Here is a 24,476-nt window from a genome sequence, read left to right as displayed (position 1 = left end):
ATGGATGGATGGATGGATGGATGGATGGATGGATGGATGGATGGATGTGAAAAAAACCTGTCCCTGGCTAAAACAAACCATCAACCTGCCCCCAGGTACCTGCCTCTGGTTGGTGAGAAACTGCAGGTGATGTGTTGCAGGCCCCTGCCTAGTCACGTGGAGACACATGCTGGTGCAGCCCTGTGATGGACCTGTGTGGTCGTGCTGCAACCTGATGGAGACCAGGACTGGTGGAGAGAATTGCCTTTTTGGGTAGCTATGCTGTCTGATGGCATCTTCAGCTGCTGTGAAATGACCAGGTCAGGCCATGGTACCCCTGGAAGGGCCTGCCATGTCCTGCTGATTACTGTGCAAACCTACAGGACTAAGTCTATGTTATGTTTTGTTACAGGCTACAGTCTTCTGGTTGTTCTCTAGTGTCAGGTCACAGAAGTCTCCCCTGTGCTGCCTTTCAGAGCACAAAGGTCCAGCATAACCCAGCCCATGGATTTGGCTCATCCAGAGCCCCGCTCTTGATGGGAAGGCTTCTGAAGTCTTTCTTTCCCTTCTTTTCTGCTGCACTGTATGTGATGCTTGGCTTTGTGCGAAGAAATGTCATGAGGCCGAGGGCCCAGAAACGTCTGGCATGGGATCCTGCCACCTGCAAAAGCCTTTTGAATGCAAACCACAGAGAAAAGCCCTGGCTTTCCAGCACAAGAAGAGGTGGGTGCTGCAGGCACCCTGCGTTCAGTATGGGTGCATTGCACGGCAGTAAACACAACCTTTCTGCAGTGCTCTCCTGCACTGTTAAGTGGTTTGGAGCTCCTCAGAAATTCAAACCACAGCTAAATGCCTACGTGCAGCAGAGATGTCTGCAGGAGTCACACTGGGTGTTCCAGTAGCCAGAGGAATGCACTGTGAGCCTTTTAAGAAAGGAAACCAAATGCTTTGACTTATTAATATGTTACTAATATGTTACTCCACCTGGCAGCAGATAGGTGTTTGAGGAAGCCTTTGCTGCTCAAGCCTCCTATATTGTAGACACACATCCAGTTCTGGATGTTTTCCAAAGGATGTCTTGTGATCTGAATAAAAATGACCAGGAAACCCACGATCCCTTATTTCAAGATCTGAATAAAAATGACCAGGAAACCCATGATCCCTTATTTCAAGATAAGCTTTCTAAAAATACAGTGTGAATAGCTAAGCTTAATGGCATGCGACAAGAAGAAACTTCCACGGATGAAAACTGGTTTGACAAACGCAGATCTTCATGTTGAATGGTACCATCATTTACTGTCTCTGCTTATATCAGGCTTACAGGATTTAATGTAGGTGTAGGAAAATCCAGATTTTTTTTTTTAAACCTGGGCCCAGTCAGTCAGGGTTAGGTTGAATCAAGCAGGTTCTCTCTGCCTTGTGCCTTGTGTCTGCCTTGTGGCGGATGGGTTTGCAGGAGTGTATGGTACTGCAGGCTCACTTCTTCATGGGCCAGCTGTGCCAGGAAGCTCATTTTAATGCCTGTGCTGCAGTAGGCACGCTGAGGGAGTTGGGGTTGTTCAGCCTGGAGAAGAGAAGGCTCCAAGGAGACCTAATAGGAGACCTTCAGTACCCAAAGGGCGCCTACAGAAAAGCTGGGGAGGGACTCTTTGTCAGGGAATGTAGTGATAGGACAAGGCTTAATGGTTTTAAACTGAAAGAGCATAGATTTAGATTAAATATAAGGAAGAAATTCCTCACTCAGAGGGTGGTGAGGCACTGGAACAGGTTGCCCAGAGGCTGTGGATGCCCCATCCCTAGAAGTATTCAAGGCCAGGCTGGATGGGGCTTTGAGCAACCTAATCTAGTGGGAGGTGTCCCTGCCCATGGCAGGGGGGGGAACTAGATGATCTTTGTGTGAAGCCTCCACAAACGGCTCCAAAGTTACATGTTACATGTTACAAAGTTTATCATGGTACTTAGGCACATGGTTTAGTGGACGATATTGGTGGCAGGGGGATAGTTGGACCAGATGATCTTGGAGGTCTTTTCCAACCGCAATGATTCTATGATGACACACATGGAATGGGAGCCTTCACGATGCCCAGCACTCATACCAGTGTGTAGCCTTCCGTTGGAGAATAATCCCTTGCCTTTCAGCAAAGCATGACAGCTTTGCTTCACAGCCTACAGCATCTTCTCTATGTTTTGCCCCAGTACCTTTCTGAGCTTTGGTGGAAGTTTAAGCACGTGCTTAAGCTCCTGGGGAAGAAACGTGTCCAAAGACATAATAATAACATGGATGCTTTCAGTGAAGGGATTCTGTCTTAAATCTCAAAGAAAAATGATTTATACTAAAGCATAAGTAGTGTCCTGCCGTATCTAGAATAAATGCAGGCAATGTTTTCTCCATGCTATCATATGCTAATATTAGTCTCACCTTTTTCCAGTTGTGGTGTTACCCTGCTATATATTTGCTGGCAAATTTGGTATCACAGGGTTGTTGAACTTTTTGCCTTTTGTGTCCTATGTTGTTCACATAAACACTTGTCACTGGAAAATGGGCAAGGTATGATCTGCTATGTTGCTTCAGTTACCCAAAGCCCCCAGCCCTTGAATGATGATGATGTTTATTTTTTCCTTTCTTCTCTGGCTGAAGGGTGTCAGCAGTTTAAAGGGTATGTTTTGGGGATGTTTTCTGCAGGAGCTGAGGCCATGTGTAGATGCTGTGTTTTCGAATCCCTCCAAATTCATTTAATTTACTTTTGACTTAATGTTGATGACAGAGTCCCCATTCATCTGTCTCTTCAGCCTGCTTAAACGTGTACCACAACCCCCTTGACTGGGCTTCCTTTCTGCCATGACAGTGCTCCATGATGTCTTTGGTTCAGTCTTGTGAGGCAGCTCTCCTCTACTGTCTACTCCAATGTGCAGGGGGTAGAGTAGCTACAACTAATATGAGCTCTCCAGCTCAAAGTTGTTTTTGTTTGTTTGTTTTTGTTTTGCTTTGTTTTTTGTTTGTTTGTTTGTTTGTTCAATAAAAGATCTTCTCTCTCTTGCGCCTGCTTTTGTATGACACCTGGATGGGGTGAAAGTCCAGCACACTGATTCTGCTGCCCTATCCTCTGGACAGCAATGAAATGAATACTCTTCACAGCACTCTTCTGGAGAAACTGGCTGCTCACGGCTTGGACAGGTGTACCCTTCACTGGGTAAAAAAATGGCCAGGTGGCCAGCCCCAAGGAGTTGTAGTGAATGTAGTTAAATCCAGATGGAGGCTGGTCAGTAGAGGTGTCCTCCAGGGCTCAGTATTGGGGCCACTTCTCTTCAACATCTTTATCAATGACAAGGGGATTGAGTGCACCCTCAGTATGTTTGCAGATGACACCAAATTGGGAGGTAATGTTGATCTGCTTGAGGGCAGGAAGGCTCTGCAAAGGGATAGGCTGCATAGGTTGGACTGATGCATTGAGGCCAACTGTATGAAGTTCAACAAGGCCAAAGGCTGGGTCCTGCACATGGGGCAAAACCACCCCATGCAACACTACAGGCTGGGGGAAGAGTGGCTGGAAAGCTGTCCAGCAGAAAGGGACCTGGGAATACTGGTCGCTAGCTGGCTGAATGTGAGCCAGAAGTGTACTTGGGCAGCCAAGAAGGCAAACAGCATCCTGGCTTGTGTCAGAAATAGTGTGGCCAGCAGGACTAAGGAAATGACTCCATACTCAGCTCTGGTGAGGCCACACCTCATATACTGTCTTCAGTTTTGGGCCTCTCACTACAAGGAGGACATTGAGGTGCTGGAGTGTGTCCAAAAAGGGGTTGTTTATCCTAGAGAAAAGGAGGCTCAGGGGAGACCTTATGACTCTCTACAGCTACTTCAAAGGAGGTTGTAGCATGGTGGGGGGTCAGTCTCTTCTCCCAAGCAATAAGTGACAGGAAAGAGGAAATGGCCTCAAGTTGGCCAGAGGAGGTTTAGGTTGGATATTAGGAAAATTATTTTCACTGAATGGGTTGTGGAACAGGCTGCCCAGGGAAGTAGCTGAGTCACCATCCCTAGAGGCATTCCAAAGACGTGCAGATGTGGTACTTAGAGAAATGGTTTAGTGGTAGACTTGGCAGTGTTTGGATTTGATGATCTTAGAGGTCTTTTCCAATCTAAATGATTCTACGATTCTATGAATATGGGCATGAAACTACAGAGATTTGTCAAGCTGCAGCTTGCGAGGGGTTTTTCCTCATTTTCTTCAGCTCATACCCACTAGCCTAAAAAAATATTCAATGAGGAAAACAAACCGCTGCCCCTCTTAAGTCTGGCCATTAAGGTGGCACTCCAAGTAGCACTACCATGGTAAGGTCTGCCTTCACAGGACATGTCACTGGCTCATGGCAGCACTGGGAACTCTTCCATGGGTGGGGGCTGGAAGGGCAGCCTTGGGAGAAATGCTGAGACCTGCACCCTTTCCAGTACTTCCATACAAAAGTATCTCATGCTTTATAGCCCTCCATCATTCCTCTCAACACCCCTCTATGTGTGATGATTAAGGGTTATTATCCCCATTTCACAGAGGTGAAGTAAGTTGCCAAAGGCCACGGAGTGAATCAGTGATCAGTGTGGATTAGAGTGCAGGAGAGGTGCGCCCTGCTTCCAAGCATGCATTTCTTCGTCAAGACTGTGCTGCATCCCTTCAGGGGATCAAGCAATTGCTTCAGCAGACTGTGCTAGAACTTGCTAATCCAGAAATTAACACTGGCAAGTCAATGATATGTGACATCTTTACATCTTTACAGTGAGTTTATGGATGCTGCCTGAATTGCTTCTATCAGACTGCTTTCTTCTCATCCAGCCAGCCAACCACACACCCACCCACTTTTCTGCCTGTCTTATCCTATTCTTACCTCTCTTTGCATCTGGCCATTCCTTCTTTCTATACATCTGTCTCCCCAGACCTTCCCTCCCTCCCTCCTTCTCTCCCTCCCCCTTTTTCTCTGTCTCTCACTTCCAGTCAGCTTGCTCCCCTGGACTTATCTGCATTGTCTTCTGAGAGTTTCCTGTTAAAGACCAGATTCTTGGTTTGATCTGAGCAAAAAAATGTATGAGGCTGAACTTGTACTCCATGGTGTAAGGTGTGTCTGGAAGCAGGTACTTTCTTCTCTATCTTCATGTACAAAAATCTCTTCCCCGTGACTTGTGCTCAAGCCAGGTTCTATCTTTTATTTACATGCAGGCATCTTCTGCTGAGAGCTTGGAAGCCTTGCACATGGCTTCCTTCCTGTACTGTGCAACTTTTTAGCTCTGCAAACCAACCCATAGGCAAGAAATTGCACTAAGAATAAGGCTGTGCTGAAGTTTACCCACTCTCTGTTGTGATGCTGGGAATGCTCAGAAGTGTCAGCCTTTTTTTTTTTTTTTTTTTTTTTTTTTTTTTTTGGGGGGGGGACCTCAGCCACTTGTCCTGTCTCTGCAAAGCCCAATCGATATTTTGTCTACAGACAAAACCAGCCCAAGGAGTACTTTGAGGAGGACCACATACAGTCTGTCAGCGACTCATAACTGAGAAACCACTCTTTACCCAAATCTTTGGCCCATATGTTTCTTGGGTTATTTTTTCTTGTTCTTAATGCACAATGTTATGTTCTTATGTTCCTATTTCCTTGAGGCACCCTCAGCAACTCTCATACCCCCTGCATGACTGACACATCAGTAATGGCTGTTATTTTTCAGACACCTTTATAACATAGTCAGATCTTAGGTGTGTTGCTTCTTTAGTCCTTCCTGGTAAAGAAAGCACTCAGTCTTTTAACCATTTTCTCCTGAAGGTCATCTAGATAACAACACTGATCTTCTAACAGCTATGTGTCTCTGTCAATCTCATCCTCACGCTGTTTTTAAATTCTAAGCTCCTAGGACTAGCATAACAGCCTATGTTAATAAAACAGCAAGGACAGACACTGCTGCTGGCCTTGTATAACAAGGCCAAAAACCAACCCCTCCACCCTCTTCAGCAGCAATGAAACTCTGTCTTGGTCTCACTGCTCCTTCTAATACTTTCAAAGCAGTCAGGAAAACCTTCAGTAAACTGGATTTTCGTCCAGAAGAAAATTATATCCCAGATGTGTATTTCATTCCAAATATATACCCCCTCAACAGACTCATACCTAGACCTAAAAATGCTTGGTGAAAAACTCATTTAAATCTAAATGCTTCCTGTGATTTTGATGAATTTACTTTTTTTTTTTTTCCACAGAAAAAAAGTGACAAAAAAAATGGTGCTAGTTAAATCTTCATGCATCATCCATGGTCAGCATGGGGACCTCTTCATTGGGCTCCACATGGAGACTTGTGTTGAGAAAAGAAGCTGGGATGCAAAAAGAGTGTCAATGACCAGTGACTTCATGATGGCCAAGCTTAGAGTGCGAGAGTGGGCTCTCCTGTACACTGCAGCTTCCCTCAGCTGCAGGAAAGAGTAGTGAGGCTGTTAAAATACCACTTGGCTAAGAGCAATCCACATGGTAAATTACAATTAGCTGCTACCAGATTTCTGTTAGCTTTGTGTCCTGTGCCATGGGATCTGGCAAAACCTAGGATCGTTGGGTTGTGCTAGGAACAATGAGTCATAATTCCATACTGCCCTGAGGATCTTTCTGCCTTTCTTATATAATCCAAAGTTTGTTTACTCTCATTGCTTTGGAGATAATACTGCAACACATAGGAACATCTACCCACAGGGAATGCTGTTTCAGCAAGGTGAGTTCAATGGGTTACCAAACAGCATGTGCTACTAAAGTAGTTCAGACCTAGTTCAGTGGGTTATGCTGCTTCATGATGAGTAGACATTTGGCACCCCTGGCTGGCTCTTACTAACATTCAAGTGATGTCCTATTCAGGCTCCTTAGATATTCCCATAGAAAAGACTATCCACGGAAATCTTCCTAGCATCCAAGGGTTTTCAAAGGCAGAGAGGTAAATGCCATAGCATGCAGGTAAAATCTTCCATTGTAACTTTGCTTTCCATGGGAACCTGGGTTTTATACTCATGTTGACTCAAAGGTGGCTATGGAACTGGGGAGCTGGAGAAAGCTATGCAATGGAGATGAAGAGAGGCAGGAAATGTCTCTTGGAAGCCCATGGAAGGACCCAAATTGGCAAGGTCGAAAGGAGACAAAAGCCTTTAAGCATAGGGAATTCCATACCAGCCTCACAGGAGTTACTCGTGCTCAGGTCTATGCCAACTAATAAAACAATAGCCAGGACTGGTCTGATGGTCTGCCCCTTCTGCTTCCTAAGGCATGTCCCACCTACTCCATATCTGTTCAGTCATGCTCCCCAGTATCCCTTATTTGTTTATATTTCTTGCTTACACTTCTGCAGAAGTCTTGCCTCTATATTTCCTCTTTAATATTTCTTTCTGTATGACCCTCTTTTGAGGCTGTGCCCTTAGCATGAACACCATCATCAAAGATGATGGCATTCTCCAGCTCTGTATACTGGTCTCCGGAGGAGTTCTGTATACGTCCACACATGCGTTAGGACATTGATTCACCTCTACATGCATGTATGGGTCTCCTACTTAGGACAGCAGGGCTGCTTTGGACACAGCATGAAACAGCAAATGGGACAGTCCACCACAGTTACCTTTTGTAAATAAAGGATGGTCCCTTTAAGCACAGCATAAAATTTCTTCCAACCTCTTCTTCCTCTGGGAGCTAAAAAAAGGAAGAACAACTAATTATACACACCTGCTTCTGCCATTACTGCTTGACCTTCATGTTTCTGGCAAAACCAACCCTTTCCTGACCCACCATAGGCACGTACTGATGCCCAGACCTCATACACCTCCAAGCTACTGCTTTTGAGTGGCTTGTTATCAGGGACATGTCAGGTGACAGAAATGGGCTGGGAGATGCAGCCTCCCCATGAGAACACAAACAGGTCAGAAACAGAGATGAGCAGGTACAGGCCTACCAGTGGACACATACAGGAAGTCTCTCTGTTCCTCCAGACACAGGTTTGTATTCTGCGAACTGAATGCTTGAGGAACAGAAACATTCCCTGAGCTCCTCTGGTTTGGATGAATTAGGCAGACATACCCTGGCTATGGAAGCTTCTGTTCCACTGAGGGGGGAGCATTACCACCCACCATCTTGATGGAACTGGGAAAAGAGAGCTTGCTGGAAGCTGGAGAGGGGTGGGAGGTGAGGGAAGCCTGTCTACACCACCACAAGAGAGCTGGTCCTCCAAGGCATGGGCTATTAAGAAAGTGCTGGAAGCAAGAGGCCTTTGTTTGTAATCTTCTCTACTCAAGGCTTCTAATTGGCTGCAGTGACTGGGCCATCCATATCAATTTGCAAAAGAGGTCATCCAAGGTTTCATTAAGCACTGCTCATTAACAGTTCCCAAATATATTCTATTTAACTTTTGTGTAATACCAGCTGAGCTGAGTCAACCTGTCCACCAGCACCCTGCACATGGCAGAATATAGACTGGGCCAAAGCTTTGAAGACCAGACTGTCCCCAAGGTCAGTGTTCAGGTGGACAACTCCTGTGCAACTAGCCTTGGCCTATTGCTCGTCACGTAGGAGTCAGGGTTATGCCCATGAACAGAATGGAAGACCAGGTCTATCTGTGTGGGACAGGCACTGTTAGGTTCTTTGCCAGTGATAATGAAGACTGAGGTCTCCTGAAACCATCCATATCTGCAAATGCCTCAAAAAACCCTCCTTTCCCTGTGTGCTGGTGCTCATGGATTTGGGAGGCTCTCTTTTGTGTTTCCTGGGATACAGTGAGGAAATGCCACTCCAGCGGGAGAGCCAGGGAGAAGGCTTGGGCAGGGCTTGTTACTGCCTGGGGCACATCTTCTGTCCCATTAACACGTACTTCTCTTCCCATCCATGTCTGCATGGGTTTTGCGCGTGAGGACACCGTGCTTGTAGGTGACTGCATTCAGCGCTTGGGGGATGTCCAGGAAGGGGTTGCTGCTGTCAACAATCCTTGTCACTTTCTTTGCACTGGCTCCAAATTTGTCGTCTACCAGCTCCGAGAGTGATTTCCTCAACTCGTCCTCATCACTTGGAAACAAATTCAAAGAAGAGATTGAGTGGAGGACATGTGGGTGGGGTCACAGCGTGCCCTATTTGTTTTGGTTTAAAAAAGGAGTTATTTATTACAAGACTAGTCAAGAAAGAAAAGGAAAGGAGACCCAGAGACTGTAACACACCAAGTGTGCCAACGGTGGTGATCTACATACAGCAGAAAGGAGCATGGGTGGCAGGTTAAGTGTCCCATTGGCCTCACTGTGAGGTTACTGAAAGCAAGAAAGGGTTAGGTGCTTGTCTGAACACCAGGGATCCTCAGACACAGCACTGCTGAGGACTACATTCATTCCACAGGGAAAGTCCCCAACTCTGTGCATCACATTCAGAAATTTATGGTGGTCTTTGGCTGAGAGCCAGGTATCACAGGGGATTCTCAACCTTTCCTGAGGCAGCAACTGGGGCCTCCTAGATACTGAAGAAGCTTTATGCATGTCCTCAGTATCTCTGAGGCACCAAAGCTCTGAAGACATTAGGGAGATGGGCCTCTGATCAAACAACAAACTCTGGAACAGGTAATGCATCTCTCCCCATTTGTGTCCTGAGGGAGGGCCAGGAGTGAGCAAGAGCAATTTCCATAAAAACTTATCCTCACGGATCTCCTGGTCATGGACTCTGGACAGCAAGGGCTGAGCAGCTCCAGAAAATGTCCAATGATTCCTCCAAGCCTACCTCTTTCTGTTTGAAGAGAAATCTAATTTGGCATATAGAAACTAGAACCTACATGGGAAGTGGTATTTTCCCAGTGTTTCTGGTCATTAAGGAGGACAGCAAACACAGAATTTCTGCCTGTCATGATACATGTTTGTATCTAAATGACATGGTCACCCCAGATTAGATCAGGTTAGATTAGACTGGGAGCAAACCTCAGATGAGGAATGAACCAGAGTTTAAACCATTAGATGGGATATAAGCAGGAAAATACCACACTTCCCCACCTACAGCTAATACATGGCAGAAGTATCAGACAGCTCTTGGAAGAGAAGGATGATTTCTCAGCTCTTGACACCCACAGGAGTCCTGGGGCTTAGGCAGAGCCCAGACACCACACTTGGCTGGGGAGTTAGTGGGGACCTGTTCTCAGAACTGCACCAGAGAGAACCCCCTGAACTCCTGCCTGCTGCCGGGGTGCTGGCCATGTGTCTGCCCATCTGGCTGGGATTCATGGGCAAGTGCATTTGACTCGCTGGATGGCCACTGGGAGAAGGCAGAGGTGAGCAGGCAGAAGAAGGTCTGGTACCCCGTGTCAGGGAGCATCTATTTCACATCAGGGGAGCTGAGGGGGGGGGGTCATGTTACAGCCTGCAATAACACAGGACACCCTGCAGCAAGCAAGGCAGGTCCCAGGCTGTAGTGCGGCAAGCAACGGGGCGCAGGAAATCAAACGGGCAGGGTGGCAGGGGCAGGATAAGGGCTGGATGCTGCCGGCTGGCGCTACCTGCGCCCTGAGGGTGGCTATTCCTTCGACGTGCCCAAGCAGGACAGCGTGAGCTCGTAGTTGTGTAAACGCAGCCCGCAGCCACCCTGCAGATGCACTTCTGCTGAACTCCTTACATAAAGCACCCCGCGGGCACCCATTGTGGAACCAGAGAGCTCCCTCTGGTGACCACGTCCGCCCACCGAACAGCCCTCCAGGGCTACATCTCCACTGCAGAGCTCACCGTAGTGCATTTCTCACTGATTCGACATAAGATTGGTTTTGAAACCAGTCAGGAGACTTCTTATGTCTACAAGCTCAGCCCAGGTAGCTGGGGATGGAGGTAGGAGCAAGCCATCTCCAGACACTTTTCTGGCCAGGACAGGATAAAGTGAACATCAGATGATGGAGCTAATGGCCCAGAAGGTCCCGCACGGTCTCACAATTCTCTGGAGACAAAACAGGTCTGAGGCTAAGTGGGAGGAGAGAAAAGGTGTTCACTGTGTTACCTTAAGGCCTTGGGTCTGTCATGGGCCTTCCTAAGGCAGAGGTAAGAGTGGGGTTGTAATGGGGCTAGGGAGCAAACATCTCCCATCTCCTCGCTGAGGGTCCTGGCCTGTGCTGTAGACAGATGGTGGTGGTCAGCAGAGAAGGGGAAGAAGGGCTGAGGAAGTTGCTGTGTGAAAACATCGTGGAGGCCACCACGCTAGCTGTTCCCAGACTTGTAACCTTGTTGTTTCAGGGTAACAGTAGGTGTCTGTGTAAAGCTGAAGGGAACAGATTTATTTTCATTTATTAGTGATCTGCAGGAAGAGACAGACTGCATTTGAGTTTGTGGATTACATAACACTGGGTTGTGCAGCTGATATTTGTGAGGGCAGGGCCACCATGCAGAAGACCAGGAACCTCACTAAATGCAGAATGGACAAATGCAAAGTATGCCACTGGTGTGGTGTGGTCCTGCAGAAGGATAGGCTGGGACTGACTGGCTGGGGAGCAGCTCTGCCGGAAAGGCCCTTGGGTTCCTGGCAAACAGCAGGATGAACAAGAGCCAGCAGTGTGCCTGAACAGAAAGAAAGGCCAAGAGCATTCTGGGCTGCATGAACAGCAGCACACTGAAGAGGCTAGGAGAACTGATCATTCTCCTCTACTCTTTACATCATATCTACATATGGCAATTTTGTTGAGCCTCAAATACAGGGAAGACATCAACAAGCTGGAGGGAGTTCAGCAGAGGACATCAAGATGCCCAGAGGCACTTGCCCTGTGAGAAGTGACTAAGAACTGGACTTGTTCAACCTAGAAAATATATGTCTTTGGGTGACCTCATAACAGCTTTCCAGTATCTATGAGGAGGTTATCCAGTAGAAAGAGACAAGCTCTTCACTGGAGGACAAGAGACAGTGGGTGTGAATTGAACCAGAGGTTTCAACTGGGTGAGAAAAAAAATGCTGCTATCAGGATAATTAAACACTGGTGCATGCATAGACCCAGAGGAGCCTTGGAAAGGCCAGAAAACCCTTGGAGGTTTTCAAGATGCAGCTGAACATAGCCTGGAGCATCTGTTCTGAATTCAACATTTGACAACACTTTGAGAGGAAGCTGGACTTGAGACCTCCCGAGGTCCCTTCCAACCTTAACAATTCTCCCATAGTGATTCCAGAAGGAACTGTGTGGAAGAGAAGGGAGGTCTTGGTGACCAAAGTAACCCCAGATCTTGAGTTTCTCGAGCAAAGACCATGTTCTGAAGCACCTGAAGAGGGACTGGCACTTTCTAGGTGTAACAGAAAATAGAGGGGACTTTCCCTTCATTTAGATTGTGCCATTTAGATTGTGCCAACCTGAATGATTCTATGATTCTATTCTATGATTCTATGGAACCTACACCCACAGACTGCCACCAATCTCTCTACCTGCTTTTGTGTCTAAGCCATAAATAAATCCAGTTTGCCCACAGGAGGGATTTCAGTGCTTAAGAGCTTGGCAGGAGATGTTCTGGAAACTTCTGGAGTTTCCAGAAGTTTCCTAAAAGAATCCTAAAAGCAGGATTCAAGACTCATCAGCTACTTTGAAAGATACTCTCTTTCTAAAATGCTTAACATATACTTACATGGCCCATTCCAGCTTCTCATTCTTGATGGAGTTATACAGTGTCTGCAACAAGAACATGGTATTAGCTGTGTCTCTAATAGTAGACATGTCCGGTTTGTGGAGATCATTTCTTCTGCACCCTGTCTGTGTTCCCAGAGAGATACCTTCACTTCTAAAATGTCCTGGGGAAGTATTCACTAGTGAGCAAGACAACTGCTGTCCTCCCAAACCCTTTTTTTATCTATGGTTTGGACTGAGCATGTCAGCAACACAGGTGTTTGGCAGCCAGCCTTGCCGAAGAGCCCATTCATGATATTTTTGCTTAATTCTGGGTGCTGAGCCTAGTCCTGAGTGAACTCTGGCCTACACAAACTTGATAGAAGGGTTTGGTATATACCAAAACACCTCCTGTGTCTTAACTAGGGGAAAGGGACAGTGCAGGCTTGAACACCGCACTGAGAAGCAGGAGGGGAATGAATAACTTTGGTGTTCAGCTTTTCCAGTTTCTCCTGGGAAAACTTCCAATGACTCCTCTGAGGCACTAGGAGGGAAGGAATGGGCTAGAAAAGCAGAACACATGGGTGGCCCTCACCATACTGAGGAATGGCGTTGGGTGAGGTCTGCTGGTGGGGAAGTTTGTGTCTAAAGCTTGTCATGACATCTTTGATGTGAGGCTAGCCCTTTCAACCTCCTTCTATACAGCAAAAAACAGAGCAGGTTCATGTACCTGTGGCAGGTGCAGAAAATGGTGGTGGTGCTAAATCATATGGAAGGAGAAAATATTCATTTTCTCTAACCAATCGCTCATGGTACTGAGCTAGTTATATTGGCGTACTACCTATAATTACATGGAACTGAAGGCAGAGAAAAGTATCCATGCCAGACAGACGTATTTCTGGTATTTTTTTTCTGTACATTATCTGGTATATCACAGAACTACCATGGTGGGAAGGGACCCCTGGCATGCTCTGAGGGCAGATAAATCCCAGAATAACTTGGATTGCAATTCTAATGAAATAAATGTGTGTTAGAAAACACTGACTCAAGGGCTCTGAGTGTCATGGTAGGACTAGGTTACACTACCATAATAATGACAGCATCCCACTGTCTATGTGTGTCACATTACCTTCAGCAAATCCTTTGCAAAGTCCTTCCCATCATTCAGCCCATCCAGGTTTGTTATGAACTGTTGACATGACATCTTTTTGCCAATATTCTGCAAGGCAAAGAAGCAGCACATTAAATTTCTGGGAAGTTCTGACTTTAATGAGAGTGTTTTTTAAAGAACACTTTTATATGTAGTAGCAAGGCCTGGGTTTGCCTCAGAAACTCAAAGCTAGATGCACATCTTCTGCTCTTATTTCCTATTGGGATCTTTGATTTATTTGCTCATGCCAGCAACAAAACACTTAAAATGACTTCTTCTAACAGTGTAGATAAAACACCTGAAACCAACCTCCAGTCAGGTCTTGCTCCAAACTTTCTCAGTGATTTCACCTCTGGCCTCCAGGTTGTCCCTGGTACAAGGTCTGTGCTTCGAAACTCACAACAAGCACTCAAACTGTCTTAAAATATTGGAACTGGGATGGGCCTCCAAGCTTACAGGGAAATTGTATGAGCATGCAGTGTCAGCACCTGAAGACAACCAGCACTGGGCAAAGATTAATGAAAACTGTTATTTTTCATTGCTGTTACAAGGAGAGATAATCCAGCTACCAGTACTGTGTGAATACGGTGCTGGGCTGTGTGAGGGCAGTGTGCAGACAATCTCAGTCATCACCAGCTAATGTCAAGAAAAATTTGGTGCCGATACTGCCAGGTCATCTGGAATCCCTGATATATTAGTCTGTGACATCTGTCCTCCCAAACCTCTTACCCCTCACCATAGCCAGGTCACTTTCTCAGCCTGCAGGGGCTGAGGGGCTGGAGGCAGACAGCCTTTTTCCTTAAGCCTCCCCCTGCAATCGTACCTTTACAAAGGACTGGAACAGAGGTGTGGAGGTGATCAGTGAGAACTGTAGGGTTCAGAAAAAGGAGTCTGATATCACAAAGGAAAGATAAGTGTCTCCAGTGTCATGCCATATTGCAGCCTCCACACCCTCAAGCAAAGTCCCCAAGAACAGATCTTGTGGTGATATCACATGGAGGGGACAATGGTGTTAGTGAGAGGAGAGCAGGAGAGATGAGGTACCACCACTGGTCCTAAGGCTGAGCAAGGACCCCACTTAGGGACTCAATGAGGAAGAAAAGGAAGGCCCTCACTGCAAGGGGATGAAGCTGCAACCGATGATAGGAGAGGTGCTCCGCATAGTAAGGTGTGTTTTCTGTGCAAGAAAATAATGTCTTGAGAGAGACTGATGCCAGAACCCCCTGGGGCTTCTTCCCCGAGGAAAGCATTAGCAAAGAGTGAGGGCCTGGGATTAACCCACAACAGACCCCCTACACCTGCCATCTATGCATGCAGACACAATTTTGGCCGTACATGGAGCTGGTGCTGCCTCTGAGCAGCTTTGAGCAGCTCTGTCTGAAATTATGCCTCCTGTCTCCTCCATGAGAGGTCAGGGAAAAGAGATAAAAAGCACTGTTATGAATCTGCAGTGCCTAGGGACGCTGCAGTTGGCGCAGTATGGCATAGCATGAGGCTCGACCATCTTTGCTTTCTCACAGGAGAGCCCCACAGCTGCTGCCCATAACTGGACCCCATAGCTAAATGCTCCTGCCAGACAGTGCTCAGTGGCTGCACGGGGAACCTGCCGGGAAGCCTGCAAACGTGCCGTGTTTCTTCAGCAGAGAGGGAGGGGAGGTTTGTGTACTGGCCGGTTGGTGAATTACAGAAAAACAAACAAACCAGCCAGCATCACAACAGGCATGGGGGTGGAGAAAGGAAGGAGGGTGAGAGAGCATATTTTAAAAAATGGGCTTTGGAAGATACTCAGCTGTAGCCTGGTATTTGTTGGTTGCTCCCAAGTCCCAGCATTAGGAGGCTGTGCAGGTATGTATGGATGAGGGAACACTGGGTGCTCAGTGGGAAAAGAAGTGTCATGTGAAAGTCCCAGGAGAAGGAGCACGCTGCTGGTGGCCAGAGGCCATAAAGGGTGGCTATCTGGTGCTCTCCCCAGCCCTCACTCTGTAAGGTGTTAAAACACTTGAGCTTCTGAGCTGGAGGCACCAGGCATCAAAAATAGCTATGAAGTGGTGAATGGAGTGCATCCACAGTGAGCTTCCCAGCATAAGCATCCTGCCCCTGGCAGACCCTGCTTTTACTCAGGCTTTCTTGACCTTTCTCAAATACTTATCTCCTGGGGAAAACAAACAAACAAACAAACAACAAAACTACACATATGCTGCATCATGAGGTGAGGGTTGCTGGTCTGACTGGACAAAGGGATCTGGTAGTGGATTTATTCTAGGCTGCAGAATCAAATCAACCTGCTGCAGGGAATGATCCTGCAGGCTTTGAATGACAATGACCCCTAGACCACACAAAGCCATTGTGGGCAGACTGGTGTCACTCTGTAGGTGGCTCCAGTGGCTGTTTGTCAGAGCACTTCAGCTTTCTGAGTGCTACTAACACACATTGCTAATGTGAAATCACAAGCTTGTCTCAAAGGACAATATCACAGTGTTTTTAAGACTAATAGTGATGCATGCAATGTTAGGAGCTGCCACAGATCCCATTTTTATGCTCTGTCCAATGGCCATGAGAGCTGCTGTTTGCTTTTTGAACTGAATGCTTAAGCTCATTGCATTACAGTATGAGCGTAGGAGCTGGGCTTCAGCAAAGTACTTGGTACTCTGAGGGCAAAATGTAATCATGAATGCTGGTGATGAAGAGGTGTTGATTTGTCACTGTCTTTCCATGGCAAGCAGTTCTGAACAAGGAGGGAGAAAGGTGTGTGTTGAAAAGGAAATATCTCAAAGCTTTGTCTCTGAGAGTCAAAGATAGAGCACAGGAGTACTTTGTCATAAGATCTCCTGGAGCTCAAACAGCACCAGCAAAGCACAGTGCAGAGCTGCAACAACCCGGTTTATATTAAAAAGCTTGCAGTGTTTGCTGATAACTGTTGGCTTTTAACAGCAACTCCAGAAATCATGTGATTCTATGAAAATGGAGCACCTCATTTTAAAAATAGTTTGTTTGCAGGACCATTTCAAAACAGGGTCCAAATGTACCTGCAGTAGAAAATCAACAGTACTAAAGTAGAACTACGGTGTGGTCATGTGTAAATCTCACATTTTAAAGCCAGTCTCATCACCTTTAGGCCTGAACTCAGCATATGTGATCATCAGTACTGGGCAGGTGAACTAGCCACTGTGGAGACACTATAGACAATTTGCCATTTAATGAGACACATCAACTCCCCCCTCTCCTAACCAAAGGGATTTCCCACTCTGTGGCAATGTACAGGAAAACACTGAAATACACACACAATATTAAAATAGGAAATTTAAAAAAGAAAAAAAAAAGTGATATGTAATATCCCAACAGCATATTTAACAAAATGCGTGAGAGATCAAGCCACACAGTCCCAGGTATCCTGCAATTTCTTTGCACAAGGAGGATTTTATGTGACTCATATCAGTTGCTAATGGGTTACCAAGTAGTGAAGGACACTCACTGCACAACAACTCAGGAATCTAGACAAACAAAATCTTTTTTTTTTTTTTAAACACAGAAAAAAAAAAGACCCAAAATGAACAAAAAAAAAAAAAAAAAAAAACAAGTCAAATGCTAGTGCTTTAAAGCAAAACACTAGAATGACTGCACTTACCACCTGGTAAAGGATTAAAGAGCAGAAAGAGAGGTTCCAGAAGCAGAAGGAGGAATAAAAAAAGGAGGAGAAGGAGAATAAGAAATTAATGTTACATGTGGAAAAATAAAGAAAAGATTTTTCAACGAAAAGTTCAGGCATTTCTACACCTGGTCAAAAGAAAGGTGCATTTTTCCTTGCCTAGATAGCAGGAGATAATTTCTTCTCATCAGGTCTATTAGCCAGCTTGTCAATGAAAAATTGAAATGATAAGGTTTTGGAGGCTTGTTGTTTTTTTGTTTTGTTTTGTTTTGTTTTTTCTTTTTCAATAATTTCCACCTTCCTAGACACTTTTTGGATATTTTTTTTAATTAAAACAATCAGACAAATCTAGTTTCTTTTTGAGTGGAGGTGCGTTTTGTCTTCTGCCACTGTCTGCTTTTGCTGCTGCAGTAAATGCCTTGATAAAAGTATTTCCTTGGCTCCAACCTTTTCTGTTGAAGGATGAATGTTATGTGAGACCCTCCCGGAAGCTGGGCCCACCACATGCAAAGACACTTTGCTAGATATGTTACTGGCAGCCATGTGGGAGTGAGACAGTGTGATACTGGTCACAGGCTGCCTGTTCCCAAGAGGATGAAGCTGTGGCAGCTGTAGCCAGCTTGGTGCAGGCCACAGTGCATATCTGGAAAGGATGCTCTTGCTGAGACCAGTAATTCCCTCCATCGACTGCTGTGTTCAAACTTTGCCACTGTGTGTAATGATGGGGAGGGTCTCCCAGCTGGACTGTCAGGGTGGCAGTGGTGAAGCTGGTGGCCTTCGCATCTTTGCCACCATAGGTGAAGAGCACTCATGCAGTGTCATCTTCTCACCCTTGGCTCCTCTCAAAGGTGATTATAAACCAGTATACACAAAGTGAGGTTATGGCCTACTGCCATCTCATTAAAAGGCTCATAAAGATAAATCAGGGCAAGTCTCTGCAGATGCACAATGACTTGTTACCAGCTGGAGGCAGAAGAGGCCTCCGATAATACAGCTTGGAAATCATGGGACTATGGGGCAAAAAAAGGGACTAAAACTAGTGTAGGTTTCGTATGTACAGGCTGCTATAACAAGCCTTACACACATCCATGCACCCACACCCACACCCTCCCACCTCCCAGCTTCACAGAAGTCCAGGAGAGTCTGCGGCTCCAGGTCTAGGATCTCAGAGCAGTTATGAAAGAAGGTGCTTCAGTGCCCTGAGACTCGAGGACTTCCTCTAGCCCTGTGCACAGTCCTCTGAGGCTCACAGCCATGCTCTATGTCTGCACCACAAGGCTGGAGAGCAGGAAGGAGGTCTGTATAAACAGCACCTACATCTTCCCACAGCAGTGAGCAGGGCACAGTCTGTGCATACTGCCAGCTGTACATCATGGCAGGGGTCTCCAAGGGAATACAGTGTCCCAGTGTGTCCCTTATGTGTCCCTTATGCCCAGTCCCATCTCTCTCTGCAGTGACTCTTCCTCCTACTCTGCTCTCCTCTCTACACACTGGGAACAATTTACTTGACGTTTTAGGAATAAATCCAACCTACACATAGCCTCTACTGTTCTCCATCCAGCCACACCTTTGGGCAGTGAGCTCTGCTCACCCAGCTCTTTATCCAGAGGCCTCTCTGATGTGATGCTCTCCAGTGGTTTTCTGTAATGTTCCTTTTCTTGGGGAAAAGGAACAGCTGGGATTTGTTTCATGTTCTGGGAATCAGATCTGGTCCTGTAAGAAACTAATGACTCCACTGCAGCAGTTTTGCAGATGAGGTGAGTGTCACATGTCTGAACCACCAGAAAAAGCAGCACAATTGGAGCTGCTGTTTGCCACTCCACAGAGACTGGTGGTGAGGACTTCTCCATGAGAGTTTCTGGGGCAGGGCTGATGTATGCAGTAGGTCCCGGGAAGAAAGCTGCATTGCCTGTGCCTGTATGGGATAACTGACATCAGATGTGACTTTGGCTTGAGTGTGCAGTGGCAGTAAGAGAAGGTCTGTCCCCAGGACTGGTCCTGGCACCCACAATTTCCCCTGGATCTGGTCAGATCTGCCACCCTATCCTGATTTTCCAAAATGCATACTGCATAAGGGGAAAGACCTCTACACTAGATGGGAAAGAAAGAAGGACACATCTCCAAGTATTACTTACATGGCCATGAAGATCTGTGTTTAGCAGCATCAGGGCACAGGTGAGCGTATGAATCCCATCTGAAACAACAGTCAGACAGCTATTATAATTCTCCCTTCCATAGAGTTTCAGTGTTTGCCCTGTTTTGGCAGCCCGCCCATTCCAAAAGCAAGGTTAGTTGCTTTTTTTTTTTTTAAAAAAAAAAAAAAAAAAAAAAAAAAAAAGATATTTTTTTCCCCTCAAACTTTACCTTTTCCTGAAATGATCACCAGGGAATTGGCTTGAAAGCAATTTTGTCAATGACTTTATAAAGATCAGACCAACCCCATCTCTATTTCCCCTACGTCCATTTTGTGCCATCACCAGTGCAGAACGTAGCAGAGACTGGGAAACAGAGTACTTTAAGCTAGTTTCCCCCAGCTGACCACAGTCACCACACAGGTTCGTCCTGAGGTTTTTAGCCATTGTTCCTGTGCAGTCTGCAAGCTCTTCAGCCCTACAACAAAATTATTACTACAAAAGAGTGCAGAATTTTTGTCTCTCTGACAATAAACACATACAGTTTCTCCTTCCATTTGAGACAGCACAGCACCCTGTTCTGTACCAGCCAGGCTGGTGGCTTTAGTTCTTTCAAAACCATGCTGAGTCCTTAAGCTGCTGAAGGTCAAGAGACTCGTCTGTCTCCACACACCACCTCACAGCAGTGAGATGCCTTGTACTCCAGCACTTGAACAAGGACCACACAAAGTGGTTAGAGAGCACCAGGGAGGGGCCAGAGTGCCAAAATACTGTAACCTCGGCCTTTGAACCTGCTCTTTACATGACTTGGTGTGCTGCTTCATGGACCAGGCCCTGAGCAGCTCAGGCTCACGGCCAAGCTCTAAATGCTGACAACTGAAGGCAACCAAAGACACACAAGCCACACAGGATGAAGGTAACTGAGCACATTAGCTTCTCTGTAGTAAAAACCACAGTCTCTGAGGAAGGAAGGGTTTCTTGTGGGAACATCACATATTTCTGTTTGAGAACTGACAATTGCAGGGACTTGCTGTCTCTGACATTCACGAGAGAATCACCTCTTAAGAAAGGTGCTTCCTCACTTCCACAAGAAGCAGCTTTGGGCTTGGAACAAAATGCTTTCCTAGTGTGTATTTGGGATTCTCTATGGGAGGTTTTGGGCTGACATTTTCACTTTGCTTTACTGCGTTGCTTGGGTCAGGTAAACCATGCCTTCCACGGCCTCCAGGCGGAGCTGATGTCCCCAAACCCGCTATTCACTTGCTGTTGCTTGGCTCAGTCACATTCACATTTTCTCTCTGCTAAAACAGTGCCGCAGCACATACACGTAACTCTTCGACATCTGTCCCTTTTCAGTAAAGGAGCGCACCCATAGCGTGTCCAAGTCACAGCTCTCTGGGAGAAAGGCCTACCCCCCACTCAGAGGGCAGCAAGTCAGAGCTTTGCCACCCTTGTTTGCAGCATCCTGTCATGCAGGCTGAAGCAACCCTTGGTGTTGCAACAGTTGTGGCTCCATCAGTGGAAGAGTAATTGAATCAGCACATAGAAATGCCCTGAAAGGGGAGGGCTGTAAGATCTTCACAGCCACCAGACCACCTCTAGACCAAATTGCTTTGGCTTTATCATGTTTCTATGTTGACAGACTACCACAGACACAGGTGTTTCTTTAGACATCTAAGTAACATGTAGTGGCTCAAATTTCATTTTGGTGGAAGACCCTGTGCCAGATTTGTCTAGATACAACCAGACAGAACTACATTCTGAAGGAACTGCATCAGCTTGCAATAGTTTCCTCAAATCACTGCAAAGTGTCTGCAAAAGGTGTGAACTGCAGGAGCTACTTTGCTTCCCTCCAGGCCTTGCACATATTTACTGGATTGGATTACAATTGTATTTTTAAGCCCCTTTCACTTTCAGCACTAAGCACAGATCTGTCTTGCTTGGGACTCATTCAGTTTGCATTTGGTCTGCAGAGTGGTCCTTCCAAGCCTTGTGAAATGTGCTGCCACCATCACCGGTAATGCTGTGGCACTAAGTGTTAATGAATGGGTCATGACAGTAGCATCAGTGATGTGTTTCAGTTCCACTTTTCATTAGCCTTAAGAGTTTTGTACTATTCAGGATGGTAATGTTTTCAAAACAGGTCCTGCCAGCAGCAGTGACATCTCCACTGATTGCCATGCCATTGTTGAAGAGTTTAACTTTCTGGGTTCATCCTTTTTTTGTATTAGCAGATACTTTCTCATGCAGCATTGACAACTGGTATCTGATTTTTCTTCTTAAACACCTGTCATATTGTAGCTCCATTGGCACCTATGTGAACTCATTGCCATGGCAAAGCTCGTGTATTGTTTGACTATTTGATGCCCTCTGAACAGACTTATGCTGAAGGGTGTGTATGGAGTCAGAGATCTGACTGCCTCGTGCTCCAGCTCAGCCTCTGCTCAAGCTGGTGTGTGCAGGCATCTGTCCACACAGTGGGTGTGACAGGTACCTGAGGACCAGAAGTGGAGAAAGGATCCCAAGGCCCTTGTCTATAGGGGTAGGAGGTGGATGCAATAGAGCTGGGGATCACTTCTGGGGGAAGGTGGTGAGGAGAAGTCAGGATTGGGCATTTGGGATATTTCAGCTAGGTATGACTGCTGAAATCACTTCTGGGAAAAGAGCCATGAAAGCTTAACCTCCAGCTTAATGTCTGCAGGTTGAGGACCCTTCCCAGAGAAAGGTCCTTTTTGGATCAGTGGGAGAAAACATCACACAAATGTGTGTAAAGCAAAGATAGGGAAATGAAATGTAAGCCTATACATGATTCAGATACCACAGACAAAAGTGAAGAGGTCATTCTGTTTTGAGAATAGCTTGTGTTCAGTTAGCCTGGCAGAAGAACTGGAGAGTCTGTGTGACCCAAGGCACTGCTGCTTCTTGGGTAGCCTGCAAGGCAGAGACAAGCACGATCTTTCAGGTCCAACTGCTATAACGCTGGAGAGGGTGAAGTAGGAGCAAGCAGCACTTCTGTGAGGTTGGCTGAGATCTGCTCAGCAGCCTGATTTCCACCCATGGGGGTATTTCAAGATGCACGTAAGCAGATGTGCAAAGATATTCATGTAAGTGTGAATTTGAGTGTGCTCAGGTCTGGATGTGTGCACATGCACATGTGTACTCCAAATGACCTTTTCCATTAAAACAAACAAACAAGAAAAAAAAAAAAAAAAAAAAAAACTGAAGGAAGTATCTCTATTAAAAAAAATGGAGAAGGACTCTGAAAGTGGCTAACAAAATACACATCTCCAGTGGGCCCAGGATTGTATCCAACTCTGCTTTTGCCTGCTGCACATAGTAGAGAGCAAAGAATGCAATCCCTGAGCATAGCAAGCCAATAGTCTTCCTCAATCTGTACGGAAATGTCTTCCATTCAGCTGTACCTCTTTCAGTGGATGAGATCTTGGGCTGAGCAAATACCACTTTGCAAGCCACAGCTGCAGTAACTCACTACCCCTGAGAACCACTCCCTCCCTCCCCTGGTGCTGGGCAAAGCACAGCCACTAAGCCAGGTCACAGCTGAGGAGCTTACCTTCATCACAGCTCACCTGCATTTGCGTGTCCCTGTTACTGGGAGCCCACACTCACACCATCAGACCCCGAGGGGACACACAGGACTCTCCCGAGGAGGTCTGTACAGTGCCTGGTGTCCTCAGTCCCTCCCAGGGCAGGGCTGGTCAGCAGGGCAGCACCCCAGGGGAAGAATAAGCTGCAGCCTGGTCTGGCCAGTGGTTGCTACTCAAGATGTGGATGGTTCATTTTATGTGCAGGCTCTGTGACACAGGTGCACTGTGAGTGTGCAGCAGTGCCACACCAGAGCTTGGGAAGGAAAGTGGTACCTTCAGAAGTGCTCTCCTCTGGGTTGCACTGGCAGTACCGCCGGGAGAAGTGAATCAGCACCCGCTCCCGCTCCTGCGTCTCTCCCATCAGGGGGAATGCTTTCAAGAATGTCCTGCAAAGAGAAAATGATACTTAAAGATGTCATGGATCAATCTGCTGGGAAGCATCCACACTAAGGAGAGAGGTGGAAAGGGGATCCTCAGAGCAGCTAGGAAAGCCTTTGTCCTCCCCCCAGCCTGTGCGCCCCTGGGCCCCTGCAGGTGCAGTGCAAAGGGTTTCTATGGAGCCAGCTCTGACCTGTGCAGGGAAACATGCTGTCAGCTGAGATCTGACCCACCTCTGGCTCAATGGCAACAGGATGGGTTGTCCATTCCAATGGGCAGAAGTTGATCCCACTTGCTCTGGGTTTGTACAGAACAGGATTCCTGGGAAAGCTGCTCTCCACCATGGGGAAGCACGTTGTGGCCCCTCCTGTTACATACCACTTTTGGTGGTAGTATTTTGTGCCAAACATGACACCAAAGTAAATATTAAATGACAACCTAGAGCTCCCCCCAGTCCCTGCTCCTGTTGCACAGACAGCCTCTGTGGAGTTGGGAAGCCCAGAGGAGAAACCCACCACAGTACTCTGCTCTGGCCAGCCCGGACGCGGGAGTGCCAAGAGACCAGCTCACCTGAGTGCTTTGTCAAGGGTCAGGCCAGTGAAGTCAAAGAAGCTGAGATACTCCTCTGCTACCAACTTGCTAAATTCGTTACTGTAATTAAAGAGGGAGTAGTCAGCCCTTTCATCAGGGAAGAAGACACTATCTACAAGAGAACAGCAGACTGCTGCCTCCTGGCCAGCCCAAACTCCCAGTATGACACTGCAGACATGATCCCAGACCCAGGAGGACTTTCTCCCAGATCGAAAGGCTGCTGAAAGACCTCCAAAGGGCCCTGAAACGCACACAGTCTAGCACTGCAGCTTCCAGCCTTAGACACTTGAGAATGAGGTGTACCTGCCCTCAGTGCACCCCTCTGCCATGCTGGGGCCAGGCAGAGCCTCCTCCACCCAAACCAGCCTGAGGAGGCCAGAAGGATGCCTAGTGCTTTCTCTCTTACCTTGTCCTCTCCCGT

At 46.8% G+C, this 24,476-nt stretch overlaps 1 protein-coding gene across 5 annotated transcripts in view; it reads right to left on the bottom strand.

The window, feature by feature from the left end:
- The window catches only part of PSD2 (pleckstrin and Sec7 domain containing 2), an 84,804-nt gene that overhangs the window by 8,123 nt on the left and 52,205 nt on the right, over window positions 1-24,476 (bottom strand). For 2 of the 5 annotated variants that reach the window (XM_035338316.1, XM_035338317.1), the window contains exons 5-11: window positions 24,035-24,115; window positions 23,360-23,472; window positions 19,483-19,543; window positions 13,683-13,773; window positions 12,576-12,619; window positions 8,834-9,024; window positions 7,592-7,662 (exon numbers count right to left, since the gene is read on the bottom strand). In XM_035338316.1, coding sequence (XP_035194207.1) covers window positions 7,592-7,662; window positions 8,834-9,024; window positions 12,576-12,619; window positions 13,683-13,773; window positions 19,483-19,543; window positions 23,360-23,472; window positions 24,035-24,115 — 652 coding nt within the window. Of the gene's footprint in view, window positions 1-1,136; window positions 1,544-7,591; window positions 7,663-8,833; window positions 9,025-12,575; window positions 12,620-13,682; window positions 13,774-19,482; window positions 19,544-23,359; window positions 23,473-24,034; window positions 24,116-24,476 lie in introns of those variants that run through there. The other 3 variants (XM_035338320.1, XM_035338318.1, XM_035338319.1) reach the window with 3 other exon arrangements.

Source organism: Oxyura jamaicensis, chromosome 13 (assembly GCF_011077185.1).
Source record: "Oxyura jamaicensis isolate SHBP4307 breed ruddy duck chromosome 13, BPBGC_Ojam_1.0, whole genome shotgun sequence".
NCBI classification, from domain to species: Eukaryota; Metazoa; Chordata; class Aves; order Anseriformes; family Anatidae; genus Oxyura; species Oxyura jamaicensis.
The sequence above is the reverse complement of the archived record's forward strand: the minus strand, read 5'-3'. Positions and strand labels throughout refer to the sequence as shown.